At 38.3% G+C, this 26,763-nt stretch overlaps 1 protein-coding gene across 4 annotated transcripts in view; it reads left to right on the top strand.

The window, feature by feature from the left end:
• Positions 1-26,763, top strand: part of TMEM117 (transmembrane protein 117) — a 496,769-nt gene that overhangs the window by 452,506 nt on the left and 17,500 nt on the right. For all 4 annotated transcript variants that reach the window (XM_047066667.1, XM_047066664.1, XM_047066665.1 and 1 more), the window contains one exon: positions 17,460-17,589. In XM_047066667.1, coding sequence (XP_046922623.1) covers positions 17,460-17,589 — 130 coding nt within the window. The remainder of the gene's footprint in view (positions 1-17,459; positions 17,590-26,763) is intronic.

The raw sequence follows: 26,763 nt of genomic DNA on the forward strand, positions 1-26,763 counted from the left end.
TTTTATAATAACATAAATAATTATAATGCATTGTTTTTATACAGCACCCTTCCGTAAGGAACGGAAAGTGCTGCATGGACATTATCTCATTAAATCTCACAGCACACTGGGGACATTGAGAGAACAGAGGTGATATTATAACCCCTTTGAACCCAGAGCTGAAAAAGAATTGCTTCAGCCAAAAGTAAACAAAAGTAAGATTGAATAAAAGCAAGATTTATAAGAGGATGAGGTTAGAGTTTAAAGGAAGAAATTGACTATGTTGGAATTAGAGATTTAAAGCCAAAAAAAAAAAAAAAAAGGAATTGCTCTGAAAACGGGGAAAGTGACTGAAATGTGTGTATAAATATTTGTATGACAAAATTAAAATAATATATGGACACTTGAGAAATTTGAAAAGCAAGGGATTTTTAAACCATCTGTAATTTTACTACAATAACAGAACAAATTTGGTGTATTATCTCCATGTCTTTTGCTAATTTTTATTTTGTCTTGTTTACTGTGTGTATTCAAGATTCCACTTAGAATTATAGTGTATGTTCGATTTTGTATTGTGTATTTTTCACTTAGCCATGTATCATAAAGTTTGCATAATTATAATTCTGAGGAGCCATATAATTTTCCATGGGATGATAGACCATAATTTGTTTCCTTCTTCTATCACAGGGTTGTTTCCACTTTTTCACCTTAATAAATAAAAACACAGTGAAATCTATCTTTATGTATAAGGATTTTTTCTTTTGTAAATTATTTCCTTAGCAGAGAAGATTTCCAGATGTAGAACTATCAGATTAATATGGATATGTAAGTACATTAAAACATGACTGCATAAACACAGTCCCAAATTAACATGTAAATAAGAAAAAGAATAAGAAAATAACTTTATCTAAAGACCAACTATATTTGTAGGTTGACAAAGCAGCTACTTAAAAGTGAAAAGTGAAGTTTTTTGTCTATGCACAGACAAGTGGCTTGATTTTATTTCCCATCACATTTTCATTTAATTCAATTACTTTGATAGTGTGAAACTAGGTAAAAAAGAAAAAGTTGAATCTTATAGAAAAAAATTTGTACTAGATGTAGAAAAGTAGATTTACTTCAGCAGAACATAATTTCTCTGCCCTCTTAATTTTAACATACATGTTTGAATGTTCTCTGAATATAATTAAGAAAGTGTGTATATGTATACCAATATTTGAAGTCGTGTTTCAAGAAGGTAAATGAGATTGTAAAGTTTTCTTATTACTTATAGAGGTATTGAGGAAAATGATATGTGAATAACTGTTTTCTGTGGTGAGTTGTTATATGGTTACCTGATTTATGCCATAGTCATTTACCAAAGTAATTACCTCAAGAGTCAAGGATAAAAAATATTGGCTTTGGTTAAAGTAAACATTAAAAAATATTGATGTGTGATGTAAATAGTGACCAAGGAAACTGCCTGGCTAATGTTACTCAAAATGGCAATCAATCTAAATGATGACTAGAGTTTGAAGTCAATACTAGCTTAAATATGAATAAGGCATACAGCCTTAACCATGGAATTGGAAATCTTGAGGTTTTAGTAACTTTTCTCAATAATATTCTTGCTGATCTGAAATCATATGACCATTTGTGTCTGTTTCATGGTTGAAAGCAATGTTGCAAAATGACTCAGGTTAATGTGGGACACACACACACAAAAAAACAATTCTGCTAACTCCCAGGAATTTTGCAAACCAGTCCCATTTTTTATTGTTCAGCAGTAGTATTCAAATGATATGCATTGAGTATTGTGGCAGTTCTATAGGTTGCATTTTTTATTTTACTACTTATAGTAAGCAGGGTCTTGGTTGGGGAAAATAAGACTGAAGTCAAAATGTTCTAAGAAAAGTGCATCTGTGAAAGATGATCTTCAGCTAACTTAAATTTAGATAAACCAAAGTTACTGGGAAAAGCTTATCTGGTCTGTGTTTAAAACCAACAACTCCACAAATTATAGCAAAGATGAGCAATGCATATGGCTACCTCCTAGTCCTATTGCGTGGTGATGATCTACATACTTTTAATAGCCTATGGTCACTATGAAAATGGAAGATAGAGAATGATTGGCTAATTTACTCATTTCCTAACAGTTTGAATGAGGAACTCCTTTTCCAGTAGGTCCATAGGGAACCTGCCTTATGCCTGTGTTACAGTACATCCATATTACCTTATAAGTACTATTTAATATGTTCACTTCTTCTGTTAGGAGATAAGTTTCTTGGGGCAGGAAGTTTGATTCATATCTTTGGTATTCAAGGCCTTGTAAAATTTATGGCACATAGTAAGCACTTAACAAATGTTGGTGAATAATCAATTGAATTCATTTTACTTCCTACTGTGTATTCAGCATTGTGCTAAGGACTGAGTATATCTCTAAGGAGCATATAATCAACACATAAGTGTGAAAAGTTAACACCATGCAGTAGTTTATCATGGAGCTATAACATAAGATTCTTTGGTTCTAGCACTGAGGAGAACAGCAAGAGGAGTTACATAGATCCAAACTGTGATATTGTGATGGTTAGGTAAATGACAGATGGGCATGACCATACAAGTTAACCCAGAAGTATCAAGGTCTGCTTCCACCATTATTTGATTCTTGTCCAACCCACTTACTCAAGTATAAACTCCAAGAAGTCAGGGTATACTTGGGCTTTTGTTCACTGTTGTGTTTCTAGGACCTGCAAGAGTACCTGGCATAAAGTAGATAATTAAGCACTTGCTTTGCTCTATATTCTCTGCTGTTTGTGTGACTGGATCTTCTTATCCTCAGGTCTCAGCTCAGGTGTCACCTTACCAAGATGGCCCCTCAATTGTCCTCTTTTTTATTCTCTTTCTCAGACCCTAATTTATTTCCAACCATTATTACCACTTATTTCACTCTACTAGTTGTTTTATCTTGTTCCCACTAGACATAAGCTACTTGATGGTGGGGACTCTGTTGATCTGTTTTGGTCCTTGTTGCTTCCATAGCATGTATCATGGTACCTGGTACCTTTCGCTGGAGAGGTTCTATCCTTACAGAGATCTTTTCTAACCTATCTAAAGTAGCTTCTGTCAACTAATCATCCTGATTTATTTTCTCTTTAGTACTAATCATTTTTCTGAAATGAGTCTGTTTATATACTTATCCTACACTCAAACTGTAAACGCCACAAAGGCAGAGCCTAGAATCAGGTCTACCCAGTTCATTGAGATATCACCAATACTTAGAAGAAGGGCTGACACCAACAAATGTTGAGCATACAAATATTCTTTGAAAAAGTAAAAAAAAAAAAAAAAAGATTATCTATTACCAGGAAAACAAAACACGTATTAGCTTAGAAATGGTGGTGGTAGAAGCAAGATCTAGTTTCGATGAAAAGTAATAACTGGAAATCAGGGTAGTTGTGGTTATAGAGAAGAAACAAACAACAATTATGGGCAAACATCTCCACACAATTTGGTAGTTTATTTTTGGGCTCGATGAGAGAGACAAAAGAAACAATGGTTAGACCAAGACAGTAATAGATCATTTAGAGCCAGGACAAGCTAAATTCCTACTACTCACCAAGTACACTGGGGAGCATAAAGAACACTGGGGATACACAGAGGCTAGAAAGACCCAAGATTTGGTCCCTACCCTTTCACTTATTAGCTGTAGTGCAGTGGGCAAGTCAGGTACCTTTTCTGAACCCCGGTTCACAATTGCAAAATGGGGAAAATGAAAACCTCCCTTATAGAATTCTTTAAGAAGTAAAATGAGGAAATGTATGTAAACAGCTGTGTTTGGTGCAGAGACTATTTCATTTAGCTCATTGCATGGTGTCCATTGTCATAACTGTTCATTAGTTATGTGGCAAGAGGTGGCTAGAGGTGTGGCAAGCAGGATATTTAATAATATTAGTAAATGGAAATTTATTTCTTTTCACTGAAATCACTTTAGAGGACATCTCCTTATTTTGGATCATAGCATGAGTAACCTGTTGACTATAGTATAGAATTGTCAGTGAAGGTGTGCTAAATGATAGACCATTGACTTGTAAAAGAAAAGTTTTTAAAAATTGTGAATTCTTATATTTATTCTTTTTTTTTTTTTTCAACGTTTATTTATTTTTGGGACAGAGAGAGACAGAGCATGAACGGGGGAGGGGCAGAGAGAGAGGGAGACACAGAATCGGAAACAGGCTCCAGGCTCTGAGCCATCAGCCCAGAGCCCGACGCGGGGCTCAAACTCACGGACTGCGAGATCGTGACCTGGCTGAAGTCGGACGCTTAACCGACTGCGCCACCCAGGCGCCCCATATTTATTCTTTTACAATGTATACGATCAAGGCTCAGGAAGTACAAATGAAGAAATCTTTCACTTACCCTGAGTTAATTAGCATAACTTGCAGGTGCATTTCATTAAAACACCTCAACATTGTTTATATATATGTATTGTTCCCAAAGAAGAGATTTAAAGAATACCCATTTCTGGCTAAGACAATCATGCATCTGTACTAAAAGGCAAATGATATGTGATTAGTTGAAATTTGTAGTCTGTGTGTGTCACTGTTAAAGAGTGGATTTACTGTTTAAAAGAGAAATGCAGTCTTAAAAATACAGGTATCTGAGCTGGAAGTGGGATGGAGTTAAGTCAGCAAGTCACATTTCTGGAAAACAATTTGGAAACTTTATTCAGAAAATTAATTTCTGAACATAGTCTATCACCTGAACAGTTTCATAATGATGTTGATTTGCCAACTTCTTCTCTAGTGAGAGGTAATGAATCAAGTCTACTTGGGTTTATATAGGAAAAATAACATATTAATTGATTTATGTGTATATTTGCACATATCCATAAAGCAAAGCCTTTGGCAACTGGCAAATGTAGTAATTTCACATTTACCTATGACTCACCAAGTATAATCCAATGCTTGAAGGCAAAATTTTATGTTTTTATGTTTAGTTTTTATGATTTCTTTCATATAGTTTTTCTGTGCATTAAAAGTCAATTTTCAGAACCATAGGCTTAACAATTTTTATGAATAAAAATTTTATGAGATATTATCCTGAGGTAGCATAAAATTATTTTCTGATAAATTTTAACACCTTCCCCAAGTCCACTGTTACCTTGTTTCCACATATGCTTAAGGATATTGCTTGTAACATTTCTAAATATGACACATCTCATTAGAAATCTGATATATTGCACAGAGATGTGAAGCTTCAACCTCATAACATTACAATGTACTCATTAGTGTGGGTTACACTGGTATTCTATTTAGGATCAAATATCAAGAAGGGCTTTGAATAAAATTACTCATAATGTTCTATTTATGGAAATTATGTCATCTTCTACTAATCATAATTATGAACAAGAAGACTAAATCCTGGAAATAAGGGTTTCCAAGTAACAAAGTAACTTGACACAGTTCAACACACAGAACAAGGAAAACTAGAGATAAAATAAAATAGTTTGTGAAATTGCTATGCAAAAATACATATATTATTATCCTTATAGTTCTCTTTCTTGTGTTTTTGCTCTGCCTCATCACCTACATAGTATAAAATTTTATCACTTAATGATATGTGCAGCCACGATATGTTAGGAGCACAAATCTTACCTTCATACAAGTTCCAAAGGAACATAAAAGTTGTCTTTTTAAGAAGTCACAAAGTTTGATAGCCATCACTAGTGGGCACTAAATTATCCCCAAATCCATCCTGTTTTCCCATGGAATGATATAGGAGTCTGCCATCAGAGTGCCTAAACATGATGAAAAATATCCTCAGGTGAGAAAACCGAAGTGCAAAGGAGTTGGGGAGAGAGTATTCATTACTAGAAATATTCTAACTTTAGAGCCAAATCCATGCATTGGCAGTAAAAATTCTAAGATGGTCATAAACCATCTAGAGTTAAATGCGTATCTCAGCCTGCAAATTTTGCAGGCTTTGTCAATGACTTTCAGGATAAATATAGATCCACTGCCATGCCTTTACTTTGCAATGGAAGTTAGGTAGCAAAATAATTAAGAGAAAATGTTATTTCAAGCTAAGCTGCAACACACATTAAAAGGAAGCTTTTTGGGGGGTACCTGGGGGACTCAGTGGGTTAAGCATCAGGCTCCTGATTTTGGTTCAGTTCATGATCTCACGGTTGTAAAATCAAGCCCAGTACATGTTGGGCTCCACACTGGACATGCGCCTGCTTAAGATTCTCTCTCCCTTTCTCTGCTCTCTGTCTCTCTCTCAGAAAGAAAGAAAGAGAGATAAAGGGGAGGGGGGGGAGAAGGAAGGAAGGGAAAGAGAGAGAAAGAGAGAGAGAAAGAAGGAAAGAGAAAGAAAGAAAGAAAGAAAGAAAGAAAGAAAGAAAGAAAGAAAGAAAACAGAAAAATAGAAGAAGGAAGGAAGGAAGAAAGAACATTACAAATGCAAGTTAGCATCAGATAGAATCACATATTGGTATGACAGTTGGCTTTTAGATGGGAAGATAATTGTGACATTAGAACCTGAAGAAAAAGTCATGAAAAAGCTGGATATGCTGTATAGAAATGTCTCTGGAGTCAGACTGACCTAAGTACAAATCTTTCTGGTACCTATTGTGCAGCATGGGGCAAGCTACCTGACTGCTCTCTGAGCCTGAGTTACTTCCATATAAAATGATAAAAAGCCTTCCTACCATATATACTTGCAGGTGGTTTACAGTGGATCAGATGGTTGGCATAAAGTAGGTTCATGACGAATACTGGCTTGCTTACAGTTTGAATAGAGTATGAAAATATAGTTAATCTCCTCAACATGTATTTTCTTTCTCCTAAATACAGTTCTCAGGGGGATGTAATGAAGTATAGTTTAGAGATTACCGATTAAATTTCATCTGGTCTCTTCTTTACCATCCATCTGTTGGGTAACATGGCTGGAGGCTTATAGCCTCACTGACTCTCATTGTCTACAACTGTATTTATTTATTACTGCCATTTGATATATTTTGAGAATAGATGCTTTGCATATAGTGGGTGTTGAATAGCTGCTGAATTAGTTGAATATCAGTGTGATCCCATTCTATGGGTGACTTGAATGCGCTATAGAGAACTTCTGCAAGAAATGTAGACTTAACAATCACTCTATCAGTGCTGTGGGAAATTTATATACCTAGCCCACTGTCACCACCTCAGGTTTCTCTGAATGAATAGTGTCAATATAAAGGCAGGCAACTACTAACATGCATGCAAGTCTTCTTTACCCTAGCATGTAAACTTGTTTTCCAAAAGGACCCTGAGGGGCGAGAATATCTCCCCCATAGGTGGCTAACAAGGAAAACAATGTATTTGAGGTTTTTCTTGGCTATTGACCTTTGAACTATCAATAGCTTCAATTTTTTTTTTCAATTCACTGAGGGTATAATTCTCAAACAACAAAATGCATTTTATTCTTTCTATCCTACCCTGCCCCTATGTATCTTGTTTTCCTAGTCTTTGCTCTCTTACTTGAGGGTTGATAATTTGTCTCTAGAGCTCAGAGGATGAACATTCTTGACCTAAAACTCATCGAAGAAAGGCCTGGAAAGTCTGACAGTTCAAATCCATTGCTCTAAAGGTTTTATTTTCTGTTCATGTTATCACTGAGTTGTCCATGGGGGTCAGAGCAGAGACTCTGTGATTGCTCCAGAATCTGAAGTCTTTACTGAAAGGTAAAACAGAAGGAAACCACACTGGGTACAGAGCAGCAAGGATCTGGCTTATTGTCTCTAAAAGCCTGCTGCGTTCAAGACACAATGAACTTGGCCCAGTGTTGCTTTGTTTTGTTTTGTTCTTCAGGAAAACATCTATTTTGACTTTACAGACAGTGATGTCATAATATTTATCAACTGGCACGGCAGAGGTACTGACCAATCAGAATAAACATCAGCTGTAAACAACCAGAGAATATCCATACTGGTGGACAGATTTTAACATTCATCTTAAAATACAAAAAGGGAATCTTAGGGTGTCAGAGTCCCCTATTCTACCAAAATTCAATTTACCTTATACTAAAAAAAATTTCTTTGAAATTAGTACAATTACAGTTTCTCACCAGTTACTGATTCTTTATCCTTTCCCACTAATAAAATCTCCTCAAAAGAGTTCTGTGTTATTGCCTCTACTTCTCATCTCCTATTTTCCTTTGAACAGACTCCACTCAGGCTTTTGTCCACAATATCATCTTCCTCTGGAGCTCAGAGACCTTATCAAGATTAACTACCCTCATATTGTCAAGTACTGTATTTAATTTTCAGTCTTCCTACTCAGTTTTTTTTAGGTGCATAGTTAATCACTACTTCCTTCTTGAAACACTTTTTCCACCTGACTTCTAGGATGCCACTTTCTCCTGTTTTTCTTGTAATGTATGCCATTCCTTTTCGATTTTCTTTCCTGGCCTCTCCTCTTCTAACTTCTAAATGTTGGAGTGCCTCAATGCTCAGTCCTTGATAAGTCTCCTCTTTTCCTGTCCTTTCAGATGATTTTATTCAGTTCTAAGGCTTTAGGTCAATCCATGCACTGGTGACTCCACATCTGTATCTCCAGCTTTTGCCTCTCCCCTAAGCCTCCCAACTACCTACACACTACCTCCATTTGGATGTCTAATTTTTCACATTCTGAAAAAAATCTCTGGGTTTCTTACCCACTTCCCTACCTTCTACAAGTGTATTGGTTCCTCCATCTTTCCTTACCCATTTAATGCTACTGGTTGTTTTAGCAACTGGTAAGTTCAGAAGTTCAGTTGGTAATAGCTTTAAAATACATGTCGATCTGAATACCTGACCACCCATGTTTCCCCATCACCATCTCACAGCTAAACTATTGCAGCAGGCTCTAACTGGTCTTTATTCCTCCTACAGCCAGCACCACTCGGACTCTTACCACCATTCTACCCTTGCTGTTTCTTGAGCACACCCATCTCATTCCCTCCTCAGGGTCTTTGCATCCTCCTCCTAGCTGATCCGCTTCTCCTCCACAACTTTACGGGGTTTGCTCTTTCCTACCAGTCAGTACTGCATACAAAGTTCACCCTCGAAGAAGCTTTCTTCTGATTAACTAAACTAACGCCCACCCCTAACTCACTACTCTTCATCCCCTAACCCTGCTAGATTTCCTTCAGAGTAGTTATCAATCTTTGACACCATATTATAATGCTATTTGCTGATTGACTGGTCTCCTGACCAGAATATATGCTCTACAAGACACTCCTGAAAGAAGTGATAATCATAGAAATGAACCCATTGCAAGAAATCCTACAGGTTTTATCTTAACCACCCATCTGATATTTAGATCAACTTCATACTCTCTCTTGTATCTGTGAAGTGAATATTTTTATATTGAATTACATTTACCCACTGATCTCCACTATTATCATTTTTTCAGACATAAAAATTACCTGAATATTAAATAAAAATTTTAGGGGCGCCTGGGTGGCTCAGTCGGTTAAGCGGCCGACTTCGGCTCAGGTCATGATCTAGCAGTCTGTGAGTTCGAGCCCCGTGTCGGGTTCTGTGCTGACAGCTCAGAGCCTGGAGCCTGTTTCAGATTCTGTGTCTCCCTCTCTCTGACCCTCCCCCATTCATTCTCTGTCTCAAAAATAAATAAACATTAAAAAAATTTTTTTAAATAAAAATTTTACCAAGGACAATAATATCTATTCTTTTGAAAGTATGCAAATTAATTTTTCTATATAGCCCATAGAAGAAATTAGTCATTCAGACAATTGAATGTGACCACTGCTGGCAGCATGCACAGAGCCAGAACAGATACTGGAGCAGTGACATTTCATACCAAATGTGCAAATACAATAAAGCGCAGAGTAAGCAAAGGGCTATGTGCTGTTGAACTGCAGCCAGTGTCTCACAAATAACATAAAAGTGTGTTGTCTGAGGACCTCCTTCCACTAGATTTCACTCTTTCCTTACAAGGGAAAGACTAATTATTAGGAGCTCTCATTTAAGTAAAAAGTATGCCAATTTATTAGGTAGTTAATAGTCATTCTTCTTACGAAGTGCAAAGTAAGTTGTTTGATAACTGATGGATAATTTTATTGAAAAGGACATTATTGAGTTATAAGAATGTATTTCTTTAGACTTTGCACTAACTGGGCCACCCACGTGGCTCAGTTGGGTAAGCATCTGACTTTGGCTCAGGTCATGATCTCGTGGTTTGTGAGTTCGAGCCCTGCGTCAGGCTCTGTGCTGACAGCTCAGAGCCTGGAGCCTGCTTCAGATTCTGTCTCCTCCTCTCTGCCTTCTCCCCCACTTTCTCTCTCTCTCTCTCAATAAACAAACAGTAAAAAAAATTAGACTTTGCACTAACTTTAGTTATCAGCAACATGTCATAGGCAATGGTTTGTTTCCTCCCATCCCCCTGCAGAGGAGTCTCTCAGATGTCAAGTACTCTTTCTTGTGTACCAGTGAACTGTATCACCCCAGTGAGGGGTATTGATTTCCCATTATTCCTAGGTGCCACATGATGCATTTCTATTAGTTGTAAACACTTACAGGACTGACTTTTATTTTGTCCTTCATCACATCAGTCTGCCAAAGCAGGACATCTGTTAATGAGGCCCAGTGCATTTCATCAGACACTCTTCCATCTTGGTGCCTAAGGGAATGATGTTTTCGAGGTGTGTAAATATAAAAAAGCTTTTAAAAAACCAACTTCTCTTTTGCCAGAACCTCAAGGTAGGGTCTTTAAAAAGTAACAAAAAACTGTACTTACTTTTCAAATCTACTCTGGGCTTGACTTATTATTGGCTTTTTCTACAGGCATTTAACCATTGCTTATATCTCATTGATATATGTTGGCTTCAAAATTAGCCTGGAAAATTCTTACTGGCTTTTGCAAGTAAGAAAAATTATCGATGAAGAAATACATTAAGTAGCATTACAAAATAGGCCCTTGGGATAAATTAGATTGTTTGGACCATGATTTGAGAGTTAACTGGTATCTTAGAATATACAAAAACACACGAACGAGTCACATTCTTTGAACATTTTAAGTAAGGCTTTACAGCTGGACTTGGGATTTGTTTTAGCAATGAATGAGATCTGCCATCTCTACTACTTGTTGACAAAGCCTACTTCAACTGAAAAGCCATGATTTTTCCCTAAAGATTTAAAATCTTTTAAAATAGATAATGTGCGTCCTGAGAGAAAACTTCAAAATATTATAGAATGCATTTGCCCTTGAGGGGGAAAAATAGTGAATATTAAAGGAAGATGAAAGAACAACATGTAAGAAGAAGGTGTTTGTCAAAGGGCATCTGAGTAACTTCCTGCTATCTCTTTTGTACATCACTCACAATTACTATCTCTCTTTTGTACATCACTCTCAATTACTGCAGGGTATCTCTGATGGAAGCCTTGCCTTGGCGGTCTTCCTGCCATCACCTACTGTGGGAAATGATCCTCCCCTTTTATTTAATCACATGTTGGTTTACATTCTCTTTTTTGTTCTCTGACTAGATTGGACATGTATCATGAATTTCTTTACATTCACTAATTGTAAATCTGGCAACTAAAAGGGTGTCTTGGATCATCCCAATAGGCATTTTTAGTAACTCCCCAAACATTAACTCGTCTCACAATATTTACACTTGACCACTTTCTTTCTCTAGTTATCTGCCGTCTCCTTTCCTCTGTGATCTTTGGCAAATGGTTTAATCTTTGGGTTATGCTCTATATGACTCCAGTATACCTAGTTTATGGGGGCGGGGGGGGGGGGACAACCGATTTTTTTTTTTCATAATGAGCCTCAGATTTATTTGTAATATCATTTTAGAAAGACAAGTATGTGTTGCATTGCCTCTGTTTACCTAAATCCATTCTGTGTTTCCATTTACATGAAACCAACAAGGGATTATTGTATATGTTAAACTTGCAGAGAGTTCCATTCATCAATTTGACAAATATTTGAGTTCTTACTATATGCTGAGCATTCCTTCAAGTATGAGGAATAGACCAGTGAACAAAGCAGGGAAAACTTATGTAAGCTCCCTGGAGCTTACATTCCAATGGGAGACATAGGCAAGGAACAAACAAATAAGCAAAATCTACTATATGTCAAGATTTTCAAGGATTTATTCAGCCAAGTGATACCAAGGAAACTTTGCCAATTAAAAGGATAGGGTTGCTGAAAGAAATCAGGCCCTCGAGATTCTTATTAAGAAACAAAAATATCACCCAAAGCATAAGTACAATTCTTCAGGCCACCACAGTTCACTGTTACCTAAAATCCTGTTGCTAGGACACTAGCAACATAGAAAAGCTACTTTACAAGCTGGAGAAATTTTTGGTGAGATGATGTTGATATTCATAGGACTAAATGCGTTTTTGAAATATGAGGAGAAATAGATATTAATGAAGATGAAAAAAAGCATATCTGTATAGTTATCTTTTGAAACCATTTAAAGCTTAATAATCTAATGCCTATAAAGAGGAGATACATTATTCCACTGAAAAAATGTTGCTAATTTTTATTAACATCTAAGAATTTATTGTCAATTCTTTTTGAAATGGTTATCACTACTTTTCAGTAAATTCTAACCTATTGTCTTAATTTCCTAAAAAATCAAGTGGCCAATATTTGCGCCCCACACGAACACACACATTAAACTTCTGCTCTGATACCATGGCTTTAGTTTTGTGGGGTGGTCAGTGTTATTACATTTTTATTCTCTAACGCTTCTCTAAATAGAAATGAGGTCTCTTCATTTGATTTGGGAAATTGAATGCCAGTTGGGGAATTCAAAACAGTGTTGGTTTCAAGCTTGAGTTCCTCTGCATAGTACCAAGTTCTTTCTCTTGGCCCCAAGGCATGTGTCTCAATGAGAAAACATGAGGGAATGATGAATCCAGCATATCCTGAGACCATTTTGCCTATATACTTAATGTTTCCCTGAAATTCTGTCCAAATGTGGTCCATGAATGAGAGGGCCACATTTGGACAGAATCAGATTTGGATGCATCAGTCCAAATTACATGTCCCAATGTAATTTGGACATCAGTGTCCAAATGTGATTTTTATTGCTATAGGCAGAGTAAGCCATAGTATGTAAGAAATAAGATTAGATATATACCATGGCACTGCTCATTTATTTTTATATGGGAAATATGCCCATCGGAATGAGAATTAACTGTTTCTTATATGAAGCAAGATACAAAGATGGAAGTCTGTTCGTCACCATGAACTGATGAGAAGTGGAGGGGCAGGTATGAGCTGATGGGCCTAAATATCTCTTACTTCACTGAACCATTAATGTGATAGACTTCTGTAGTCATTGTTAGATTTACTAACAGAAAGGAGTAAGGAAGCCTTGAATTACTACTGATAACGTTTCTTGAAGAACAAATTAAATGAGCATTTCATAATATACAGTCACAGTGTCAGCCTATCTCTACCATGGTTTTAAACACATTTTGCCTCATCATTCTCGTAACTCCACATTTTCATCTTGTGTCCAAAGTATATGCCTTACGTTTACACGGCAAGAAAGCAAGCCATGATTCTCATAGCATTTATATACAAGCTGTGTATGAAATTGGCTATACATCCAGTTATAATGTCAAGAGAATCTCAGTATTTGATATCAATCACCTGTTAGTCAAATGACCCAACGTATCAGTGTGATTAGAAGCCAGCTATCCCTGGGACAGGTGCTTAGTGTAGAACTAGTTAGGCATGGTCTTCTTGTTCAAATTTGAGTCAGATAAAAAATGAGACCCCTTGGGTAGGAGGCAGCGATGCAGTTCAAAGGTTTTCACAGAACGGCTTTTGGTGGGAGACGAGCAGGAGATGACTGTCATCATTGATTCTCCAGTAGAACAGATAGAGCAGGTCAAAATAATCCCAGTTCAGAGTGAAAAACAGTAACTGTTATCACTGTTCACACAGAAAGCATGGCCTGACAGAAGGTATTTATTCTTCGGGCTGTGCTCTGCCACAATGCAAGTACATCATTTTAAGACAAATTTCCTCATCTGTAAAATGGGCTAATAATAGTAAGCTTTCACAATCATTTTGTACATAGGTAAAATATAAATACATAGCCTAGGGTGATGCTAGAACATTGCAAGTGCTTGATAATTAATGCCAGATGCCCACAGATTTCCTCAGCTCTTAGTCACTCATGTGCTAGCTTACCAGCTCCTACCTGCCCAGAAGCAGTGCCTCCCTTCCCCCATTGTTAAGTTCTTTCTGGATGTCACAACAGTGTCACCACATTGCACAAGAAACCAAGTTGGTCATGTCCTTCCATCTTCCCCCTGAGGTTGCCTCACGTTTCTTTGAGAGGCACCTTCCCTAAAGCCCTGCTCCCAGTGCCCTCTGGGAGAACACCACGCTGATCGAAGTCCCAGGCACAGACCTCAGGAGGCCAGCACTGTGCAGTGGATGAGAGCAGAAAGGGGAAGACAGCGTTTGACTTTTCTCACCAGGACCTGGAAGCAGCCTATGTGTGATTCTGAAAACAGACCTATCACGTTCCTCTGCTTCACTCTCAGGATAAAACTGACCCTGGGATCATGCTGGGAAACCAGCCATGCTTGTTGGCCATTTCCCTTTCGCTTCCTTCTGTCTCCAGCACCGTGCTCATTGCTGTCCATGCATTATCTCATCCTCCCAAGGAGCCCGTGAGGTCGCAATATTTAACCCCTATTTATTTATTTATTTATTTATTTATTTATTTATTTCTCTATCTACCTTAAAATTTTTTTAATGTTTATTTACTTATGAGAGAGAGAGAGAGAGAGAGAGAGAGAGCAAGCACGGGAGGAGCAGAGAGGAGACACAGAATCTGAAGCAGGTTCCAGGCTCTGAGCTGTCAGCAGAGAGCCTGAGATGGGGCCGGAACCCACAAACCACGAGATCATGACCTGAGCTGAAGTCAGATGTTTAACCAACTGAGCCACCCAGGCACCCCTATTTAACCCCAATTTATAGATAAAGAGGCTGAAACCTAAAGAGATTCAGAACACCATCCTCCGTCCTCTTTCACCTACTTAAAGTAGGTATCACCAGCCTCAGATACCTGCTGTCCATTAAGACAAGCCCCACACTTCCTGCAAATTATAGCAACTATTATTATTACCATTCCACTCTACGTCAAGTGAGACCAGAATTTACACTGATCCAATCATGAGTCTGGAGAAGTATGTGGGAGTAGGAATTGAAGCACAAAAATTGGACTAGCAAGGAGAGAAGGGAATTCCAAGATTAAGGAAAAGGGTTTTGAAAACCAAGATGGGGTGATTATAAAAAATCATATGGAAGGAGTGACTCTAAAAGAATGTACCATCTCTTTTTTATTAATCCTCTTTTCAAAAACTTTTCTTACATGGCACCAGCTACATCTATCACACATTCCAGGGAACTCCCTGTCCTGATCCCTTCTTTAAAAAAAAACAAACAAAAAGAAAACAAAACAAAAAACCACTAATGCCATCATCCAAATAAGGATCAAGAGTTTCTCTTCTGTTTTGTCCACACTCAATTTCCTTAATTCATCTTCCTCCAAGTGCAGGTGGGAAATAATTGAGGAACTATTTTTTTGGTGAATGAAGCTTTGATCCCATTCTATAAGAAATCTCTTAAGTTTACTTTTGAACTAAACCAATTTCATACCCAATAGAAAACTTCCATTTCATGGAATAAAAAGCTAAATGAGAACAGTCCAAGAGCACCTTTCAAAAAAGAAGGTACACTAACTATACTTGCCCTATCACTACCAAGAACTATTCTCTTCCTTAAACCAAAAAAAAAAAAAAAAAAAATGAAAACGAGAACTGCTCTATTGATAATGCTTTATGTTGTTTATCCAGGGAAAGGGAAAAATACTCTGGTTATCAGACCCTTTGTGTGTCAAGCATAATTTTTCTTGGGAGATGTCAGTTACATTTTAGCAAAAGACCAAATTCAATTCCAATTCTTTTAGCAAGAGTATTTCAAGTAACAAAAAATGCAAGGTAATATTGATGAAAAATAAAGGAAAATGCAATTTAATAAAGTGCAGTAATTCACAAGTATTATTACCAATCCATTTCCACTAATATTTTAGATCAAAATATTCTAAATGATCCAGCTTATGCTTTGGGATTTCCAAATTTTCCAAATTACATGTCTACTTACTGCTGATGTCTGAAAAACAAGGGGAGGTGAGACCAACAAGATGTGTGCATACACACCAATAGAAAAAGATGATGTGGTATCATTTCATTTTTCTTTTTGTGTATTTCTTGTTAGCAGCTTGAAGTGATTCATAGGTCATGAAATTAATAGACATTGAAAACTTTCCTGGCGACCGCCACTCACAGAGGCTCCTTTTCTCTGAAGCCTATCCTCCCTTGACCAGAATTCTCAGCCGAAAGGGGAGTGGGATGGACATGGAGGCCGCTGTAATGTTCCAGCAACTCTATTATTGGCATATGTGTATGAGCTGAATATATAGAAGTCATGGAAAGATTTAACTTTTTAAATTAAAATAATGTATTGAAATCTGAAATGCATATTTTTTCCATTATGTTTTAAGTAATATCTTTAAAAGATACTCACTAAACATAGGACTGATAATTTAGTGGTTATTCAGAGTGAAAATATGTGTATGAATGCCTATGGATCCACCTCAGATGTTCATATTTGAGTCTATCTAGTCTGTTCTTTCTTCACATGCTAGTAGTGAACTTCAGTTTGGTGCTCTATCCAAAAACCAAGAGCAGATGAGACACCTAAAAATATCCTCATTTGCATCTGTTTCCCTTCCTTAGGAGAGGGAGGGTCAGCCCTCCTGATTTTGCCTTACAACAAGAAAATAACTAAGATCATTGGGGAATTAATTCATTGTTCATCTCTCCTGCTAGCATGTCAGGCCCTCCATCATCGGCTTCAAATTGATGCTAAATTGCAAGAGAACAGGACAGGAGTCTTTGGCATTTTTCCATTGCATGTAATAAGTCAACAGAGATGATTAATAAAAGGCCCTTGGATGTGAGTTGAAAAACTTGGTTAAGTGAATTAGATCCTCTTTACTTTGTCCTCTTACACAAAACATAGTCTTAGAGGGTTCATATTTTTAAAAGGTAGGGAAACAAAATATAACAAAATTACCACATATTTATAAAATATGGATCACTTCCTCCCTATAAAAATTTAAGATCAGCTCTCCAGAATGAAAGAGATAAACACGTATAGATGCAAATCAATTCTATATTGGCTTCTTAGTACCACATTAAAGAGAAAATCTGAGGATGTAAGTTATGACTTAATTTTGATTTTGAATGCATGCAACTACCTAATGTACATAAAATAACCATTACAGATTGAAACATCCAACAGCTTGCTGCATTTAAATGATTTTAAAATAAGTGCTTGTAAAAAGTCAATTTTTGGTGTTTTGCTGCTTAGGAACGAAACAAATCACAGATATGTTTTTATGTTGATTTTCTTTGACAGGACTGGGAATTCCCACATTTTATGGGAGATGTTGATGTAAATCTTCCTGGGTTGCACACTCCTCACATGCAGTTCAAGATTCCTTTCTTCCAGAAGATCTTCAAGGAGGAATATCATATTCACATAACAGGTATGTTGTAACTTGAAACACAATTTGATTGTCTCCTACTTAGAGTAATACTAGCTGCTATAAAAAAGCAAACAGTAACATTTTAGAGGCATGCATACATATAGTTTTATTTCTCACGTAACAGTGCAAGGTGGTTCCAGGTCACCTGGGGGTTCCAAAGTATCATTCCGGGACTTAGGCTATGAGTGGCTTCAATACTTCCAACTTCAACATCCAGCAGGCAGATGGGAATAAAGAGAATGGAGAAAATGATTAAGAAGGCTTACCTTTTTCTTAATCGCCTTGGCACAGGAAAGAAGCATGTGCCCTCCATTCACATTCCATTGACAGTAGCTCATCAGATGTCCCCACTTAAGAGTCAGGGAGGAAATGTGGTCTCTAGCTGAGCAGCCACATCAGTGTCACATCTACTGTTCTAGCATACTATTCCTGGAGAAGGAGGCCGCACTTCTTGGCATGGATATTTAGCTATCTCTGCCAAACTCCATCTACAACTCCCCCTTGGTTTTCTTCATTAGGTTGGTTGCTTTCTCACAACATGCAGCTCGGTACTTTTTTTTCAGCATTTATACTTTTTACACTTTGGTCCTCATTTCCTGCTGAGATTGGAACAGTGGTAACCCAGAGCACCAGTCAGACCATGTGCCTTTAGGGAGTTTGGCCACTTCTCATTTGACTGAATAAAACCTACTTCTGTGGCAGAGCTTATGTTTCTCTCACGTGAGCCTCTTGCAGATCCTCAAGATTATTTCCTGTGCATATATGCCCTGCTTCCTAAATGGCTCCGATATGATTTATTATATTCTTTCATGACTTCTCAGTCATTCTCGTCTATAAAAGGTCTTCCTGAAGTTACATTTTATACTTTTTTTTTTTAATAACCAGAAGCAGACAGCTGAATGGTCACATATATGATGGCATTAGTTCCCAAGCTGTTCGGTTACACAGAGTGAATGTGTGTGTGTTTCAAGGACAATGGCCTAGGATCCCACACCTGCTAAAAACTGCTGAAGAAATCTGTGCTTACACTACCGTCTGTGCTGCTGAGTAAAAATAGCCTGAGCACAGAACACGTGAACATCTGAGTCCTGCAAAAAACCTTTGCTTCCCAACTTGAGGGCTGGTTTTTGCTTTGAGCATGAGGCGACCTTCCTAAATTGGAGAATGAGCTCATGAATAGGGAAGATGCAGCAGGTTTCTTCTCCTATTCAAAATGAATGAGGCCCATCTATTAAATTCACTGGGTAAATCAATCAATTTGAGTTCAGGTCACATAGTGTGGTTTCAGAGTCCCCACTTAATCTCGACAGCATGCTACCCTCTCGGACTTCTCAAACAGCTAACACACACATGGCATCATCATTTCCCTTTGGGTGGGCTTCTGCCTGGACCATCTGTTCTTGCTATCAGCTCTTGTCCCAGGCCATCATGGCACTAATATTGTCTCTGAACGAGTATCAGAATCCGTGTCAAAAATAAACTTCTGCGGTGCATAATATCAGGTTAAAAAGGGGGAGGGACATTCAGAGGAACTCACTGGTAAGAAAAAAAATCAAGTTATTAAAAATATTTGATTTGGGGCTATTTTGCAGAGCTTTGTCATATATATTTGCTATCATTTTTAGACAGGGACAGGTTCAGGTTTTGTGGTGCCCAAAGCTTACACAATTTGGAATGCTCTATTTAAGAATATAAAAGCAAAGTTACAGCTAAAAATTACATTCGGTGCCTTGGAAGAGGGACATGCATACAGGAGTCCCGGAAGCCTCAGTGTAATTAGCTTTGAGATAAAGCCTCCCATGAAGTTGAACTAAAATCTTCATTCCACCAAGTATTATTTTCTAGAAACTTAAAAGGAGGAAAGACTGGCAAAGTTCTTATAATGGAGACTGCATGTTTAAAAAAAGTTTGGGAGAAGGTAGAAATATGTTGTCATTAAGGCTTTGATGCAGCATTTGCCAAATTACGCTGATAATCATATCACCCAGAAAACTTTATAAATATACACATTGTTGGGCCCATTGCTGATGTTCCAACTCAGTAGGTCTGGGCAAAGGCCAGGAAATGGGACTTTTAAAAAGCTCCCCTAGGTGTGCTGGTCTTTGGGAACTGCCTCTTTGTGATGGAGAAGCCGCAAGTGAAGTCAGATTATCTCCCAGAGACAGGAGACCGGCTGTGCAAATGATTGAGTGCCTGGACCTGCCGGTAAGACCTTTGAGGATTCTGGAGTTTAGATCCAAAATAAAATAGGGTACATGTGGACTTTGGGGTGAAGGGCTCCACCATAAACTAGATAATTAAAACTATTAGTTTTTATCACGGATCCAGTTTGTGGTAGGATGATCATGTGCCTCCCCAGATCTGTGATAAAAACTTCTAGGAAAATCATGGCAGGTTTGGAGGCTGAAGAAAGTCTGAACTTTTCCCCTCTTGTTATGTTACTCTCTTTGTTCTGTTAATTGCTGAAGATGTTGCTGAGGACACTCTGAAGTAGCAGCTAGTCTCCTGTGAAAGGCCTGTTACTTTATCTTGCTCTCTAAGAAAATGGTTTCTGGGGAAACCTAGATAAAATTTCCAAAGCATGGTACATATTGTGTTTTAATATGCTCAGTAGTCAGTAGCCTGCAAATGCCCAAGTCAACTGCAAACACTAACATGATCAGCTCCTCCAGGTTCTGCTTCTTTTGGCAGGGAAACTCAGTGCTTTTCTTGATAAGCAAATAGAGTAGTATCTCTTGGTTATTAAGCATAAAACTCTCTATATCCATCAGTGGTTCTCAAATTTCAGTGTGTGTGAGAATCACGTGGACAGCTTGTTAAAAAGATCCCTCAGCTGCACACGCAGAGCCCGATGCCTGAGGTAGGAGGTGGAGCCTGGAACTTCAAGCACCTCCAATAATGCCGATGCAGGCTGCCAGAGGACCCCTCTTTGAGAAACGCTGCTGCTGAGAAACACTTGCTACAGTCACAGTTCCTCTCATCTCAGCTTTATTTTCACATGCAACTCTTAAGATCAAAAGCCAAAGGACAATGAAAATTCCATAGAGTGGGGTGCTAATGAGAAGGGCACAGGATACAGTCCTGCCAGGAGCTGGAAAGTTCAGACCTGGGGTCAGGAAAAGAGGTCCCAAAATAGGCTATGTCGGGAAACACCTGGGTGACCACAGAGGAAGCTAAAGTCAGGGATAGGAAGGGATCCTATGGACCCCCAGACAGCTCCATCTGTTGCTTTCTCTGCCTGTGTTTGTTGTGCACTAGAAGAGTCTGTGTGACTCTTTTCTGGGATTCAGAGATGGTGCCACCATGGCCTCAACTGTCATTTCTTGATGATCTAGAAATAATGTTCAAGGCATGCTGAGAAAATGGAATGTAAAGGTTTGCTGCCCAGACTCCAGCTCTGCCATTGACTGATGGCATTTCCCTTGTCAAGTTCCTTACCTCTTAGAGGCTCAGTTTTCTCATCTGTTCAATGGGGACAGTGAGGTACATATCCCATATGGTTGTTGTGAGATTTAAATTAATATGCACAAGGCATTTTAGACACCGTTTGCCATTTGGTAAGCACTCAGTAAACTCTCACTCCTTTTACCTGAAGCTTTTCCTTTCATCCATCCAGAATTCATGTTTCTTGTTTAATTCAAAAACATTAGGTAGCCTGAGAGAGGGCTCTTTTATTATTTATCCACTATTCTGAATGCTCTACTGTTATCCACTGTTCTGAGTCAAGAAGGAGAATGCTAAGAATGGGAAAAAAAATGTCTCCCAATGACGAGCTCTGTATGGAGAGGGTTATCTGACACTGATGAGTTCCCATTGGCATTTTAAAAGCATTTAAGATTTGGGTATTATCTAATCCTGACTCCATGCTAGTTGTCTTCATGCATTTCAGAAATGACTTGAATTGTTGCATCTGTTTAGCTCATCTGGAGCCCCCTTGACAGATGGTTTGCTGCAGTGTGTAGGAGCTTTCATTTCACAAGCTGGGCTGCAGCTTATAAAAATAAATCCTCTCTATCCAAGGGTGTGTTCAAATATTTTTTCTGGGAATTTGGACTTCCATAACAAAGGGGATACGTGGTTAGTGATTAGGTCGCATCAATGCTTTTAGCCCAAGCCCATTGTTGCTCTCTTAAACATAAATGCTAACTGCAACCATGCCACTATCTCCTCTGGCCTCTTCCCTTTTACCTATAAGGTGAGTGCAAAGATGGATTCAAAATATGAGGTACTAAGTCTCCGGAGGCGAGAGAGGAATGGCCTCTCAATTCGCTCTCGGAAGCTCCTCTGAGTCCTATTAATGCCAATCCCGGTGGAAGCTCTGCCATCTGTCATCCCAGCCAGACAAAGGAAGGGTCCCGTTGGTGGCCATCATCTGAGTGAATTAGGAGGGGGTCGGGGGAAAGGCCAGAAGGAAGGCCTGTGCATCTGTGAGGAGAGAATTCACACTGTTGGCACGATGATGCCCACGGGAACCCTTTCGGCAAAAATGGAAAATGTAGAAGTAAACAAACCTCCATAGCGTCTGTGTTCTATTTCAGTTTCCTGAGCGGTGTGAGGGCACAGGTGCTTTACAATGGCGAGAATGTGGAAGATAATGAATAAAACCCCTCTGTTTCTATTTCCATAGGCACATGATTTCTGGCAAATGAGTTCCCAGAGATTGTTTTTTAAAGAGCTCTCCTGTGTCAGTCAGATCATGGGAAGTGCTGGGGAGGGCAGGCCAGTGGTTCATCCAGAATATTCTGTCTCACAAAATTAACAAGGGGCTTGTTATAGGGAAATGTGATGCATCCTGTTCACCATGACAGTCTCTAAAGATCATGAATTTATCCAAAGTACACAAGGATCTCTTGCTATTATCTCAGTTGTGAATTTTTCTAAACCTTTCCTGAAGCAGTTTCTATTTTCAACACATTTAGACAGCTCTAAGAGTTAACTATGTTTACTTCTACATAAAGCAGCAATTCCTTTTATTTGTCCAAAACTCATCTTCTTCAAGGCCAGGGTTGCTTTTTTGCCCATGGCCTGTCAGCCCTTGCTGCCCCTGAGCTAGCCTGCTGTCTCCAAATTGAGATGTCCTGCCTTCATTTATGCATATATGAGGACATCTGTGATAAAACTTACATGCTCTTCAGGAATTGTCTTTACAGCCAGAAGAGAGACTTGAAATATATAATGAATTATATATACTCTTTGAGATATGAATATTTTCTTTTCCCAATTTTCTAGATTATATCTGATTTTAGCAGTATACCAGAATTTACCAGATCATTGTGACACGTGTATTTGATTTGAAAGACTGTAACTTTACTTCTTGTATTTTTCTGGACAAATTATCTCACAGTTTGCCTATTGGTTAACAGACATTTTCTGAATTAATATGTGTCTAAAACTAAGCTGGGATCTAGGCAATACAGAAATGAACATGACATAATTCCTAATCTCAAGAGTCTAATAGTCACCTAATTTAGTATAACCCCATGGCCTTTTACTTCTGCTTTTATCATAGCGAATTTCTACCCCTATCACTGGATTATGTCCTCAAAGGAATAGTCTCCCACTTAGGAGGTGACAAAGACAAGAGAGGCACTTAGAGAAACTATATTCATTTGCTTTTAAGTCTTAAGACCTTACTTTGCTAACTCAAATTAACTCTTATTAATTCATAAATTAGTAGATATCTTCAATTTACTAAATGTTCTCCTCATGGCCCAAGCACTTAATGTGGTTCCCAGATATCCCTAAATTACCTAGGGTGTGAAGGCACAGGTGCTTAAAGGGGTTAAAGAGATGCTAAGTCAGTGGGCCCTGTTATCACTGCTCATGTCTGCAATGGGAGGACATTGATCTGGCCAAGAAGCCTGTTACAGCAAGCTGCTATTTCTTTAATTATCCAAAATTTATCTTTTTCAAGGCCTTGGTTGCTTGTTATCCCATAAAGGATTTTGAAGGCTTTGTGGAGCATGACTATTTCATATATCTGCACTGGATGCCAGAGTCTAGCCCAGTGGTAGCACCCATTTGGGATGAAGGTGCCTATGGCACAGCTCAGTCTCAATGCTAACTGGCAACTTTACTGAGTTAAGAAAAAATTAATATAATTGTATATTTGATTAATGCAAGGTTTATTATATAAACCCCTAATCTCAAGAGTCTAATGGTCATCTAATTTAGTACATATTATATGGTGGAAATATCAGCACTTTACACTATTTTTTCCTTAGTTGAAAAAACATTTTCCCCCAAATTGTCATTTCCTATGCTAAGTGATAGTGATATTTAGTGAAGAATCCTTTTAAAACCAACTAGCCCAGAATTCTGTAATCTCCCACAATGTGAAAAGATAAAATTACCATTATAATATCATTTTTGGCAATCAGTAGGATTCATTAAAGGCACAAAATGCAAGAAAGAGGTAATCCCACCAACACCATGCAGTGATTTCTCATTAAAGGAGACAGTGAGAGATTTCAACAAGGAGATTAATAGAAATAATGTATGGATTCTTACCCTCCCTCCTTGGTGATTTACATTATGTTATGTAGTTGAAACAACAGGGGGAAATGCAAAATCTCTCCTATGATTAATGCTGAAATACCAAGGCTCTTGTTATGGTTGACTGTACATTCACAACAACACACTTGGGAAATGGCAAGAGATCACTTATTTTCCTTTTTGTGTCTGATCCCCTTTCCATGTGGGTCATTTCAGGGACTCAGATTTATTTTTTATGGTAAACAGTGTTTCTCAGAATATACATTTTTTTTTTAAGGAAAGCTTTCTCTGCATGAAAATTTGTGGATTCCATCTTTTTTGCTCTAATGGTGAGATTTCCTGGCCCATCATAAAATGTTAAGGTTTAGGTGATGTTTATTTCACAGACTTATCAAAGAGATGTTTAGGGCTGGGGAGAAACCTGTAGGGTCATATAGCTCAGCTCCCTCACTTTATAGACAAGAACAGTGGGGTTGAGCTGTCTTGTGTGACAAGTAAGCTGTTTTGCTTACTGGTTCGCCACATATCACAGGGCAAAAGTAATTTTTTAAAGAGGAGAGAACGCATTACAAAAGTAACAAAACACTATGTGGGAAAATAGAAGGAAGGATGTTAGCAAAAATGAATATCCTTCCTCTGCGTAAATGTGTAAGTGGACCAGCGGTTATGTTATGTGGACGGGAAACAAACAAAGTAGGAAAAGCCACTGCTTGTGCATTTTTACCAGCTCCAAGTTTCAGCTGACTGGCTTTGACAGTGGCGGGGGTAGGGGGGGATGCTTGGGGGAAGGAGAGGTAGAGACAGTGCTACATCCACAGAAGAAAAGAAAGGAAACGTGATGTCAGTAGGAAGCCTGCCTCACTCTGTCCTCTCCCTTCTGCACTTCCCCACCCCAACATGGCCACTCAGCTGTGCGGGAGACTTGGAGACAGGTTCCTGTTCTTTAGCCTCAAAATTTTTGTATATAGTTGACCTATCTCTAGACCATTCTCCTGCAAGTTGTTGACAAATTACCAGTTGCTAAGAATTTTCAACATATGAAATATGCTGATTCACAAAGCATGTTTACATGTAACTATACACTTAGTCCTCTTAGATAACGGGTCCAGTTATAGCTCAGTGATTCATGCTGTTTTATCCAAACTGAAACATTTGATCACCTTTAGGATATATCTTTGTTACAAACCCTTACATGCTCTTCTCTCCCTATATCACCAAGATCCTATATTAACTGGATTGAAGATATAAAGGAAGGAAACTGTAGAAAAAATACTCCTCTACATTTCTGGCAAATTTAATAGATTTCAGAGGACTCTCAGATATAAACTTATTTTATCCTCAGAATAATCCTTTGAGATCGTTATGTTGGTATCATTCTCCATTTCACAGAATTAAAAATTGAATAGCTACTAACTAGAAGGATTCGGGGTGGGGGGGAAGGACAGAATCATAGAACTGGAAGTCATCTGGTTCAGTTTCCTCAATTTGAAAATAAAATTATTGAGGCCTGGAGAGGTTAAACAGGTAACCCAAGGTTGTATTATTTTCATATTAGAATGAGATCTTTATCTGCTGATTTCCAGCCTGAAGTTTTTGACTGTGGTTTTCTGTCTCAAGGATCAGGAAAGATGTGTTACAGCGGGGTGATGATACCCATTAGCTGATGTCAGAAAACACATTTCTAATTTGTTCCTCCTCCATCCCATCTAAATTTTCAGGCTCCAGATCACATGATAAATAAAATAAAGTGATTCTTTAAAGTTTGGTTGTCAAAGTGACCCAGTGCACCATTCAACTTAGGTGGTGGAACAATAGTGTAGAAAGTGTGGGGGAGAGCTTCTCCTATCCTGAGGGTTTCTTACTAGTTTGGTCAGTGTACAATTTTTATGCTCCGATGTTATCTTTTCCCTTCTTTATTGACATTCTCTGAGCATCTTTTCCCACCAGAAAAGCACCATTCCCCAAGCTCAGTGAGCATCCTTTCTTCTCCCTGATTTTGTGACAGTACTTATCACTGGTTTCTGATACCCTAGATACAGGGCCCACTTTATGAGGGACTGCCCTATTCTTGCATCAATAACAATGACTTAGAGAGAGAGTACAAGTTTCTCCAAGGGACCTTTGTGAGTCAAGGTGATTGTCAGTCATAAAAATTCTTCCTCACCATCAGCATATGTAGTTTACAGCAAGAGAGTAGTAGGTATGAATCTGCTGCAACAGAGAAGCACCCAAAGCCCCTCTCTCAACTTGCTTTCATGGAAGCTACAAACTATTGCCTCATTGATAGTGATGAGAACCTCAGAACTTTTTTTTTAATGTTATTAACTGTTATGTTTGAGAGAGAGAGAGAGAGAGAGAGAGAGAGAGAGAGAGGGAGGGAGGGGCAAAGAGAGAGGGAGACACAGAATCCAAAGCAGGCTCCAGGCTCTGAACTGTCAGCATAGAGCCCAACGAGGGGCTCAAACCCATGAACCATGAGATCATGATCTGAGCCGAAGTTGGACATTTAACTGACTGAGCCACCCAGGCGCCCCAAGAACCTCAGAACTTTTTAATTCACTTGCCTCTCATTCCTCTCCTGTTTTCTCTTCCTACAGTATTCTCCATTACTTTCTTTCTCTCTCCTCTTTAGTATCACCTGATCTTTTTCTGTATGCTATTCTATTTGCAGCATAATAA

The sequence above is a fragment of the Lynx rufus genome, unplaced genomic scaffold, assembly GCF_022079265.1.
Source record: "Lynx rufus isolate CCGP_SWC_20201006 ecotype Redwood Valley unplaced genomic scaffold, mLynRuf1.p SCAF_7, whole genome shotgun sequence".
Classification (NCBI taxonomy): Eukaryota; Metazoa; Chordata; class Mammalia; order Carnivora; family Felidae; genus Lynx; species Lynx rufus.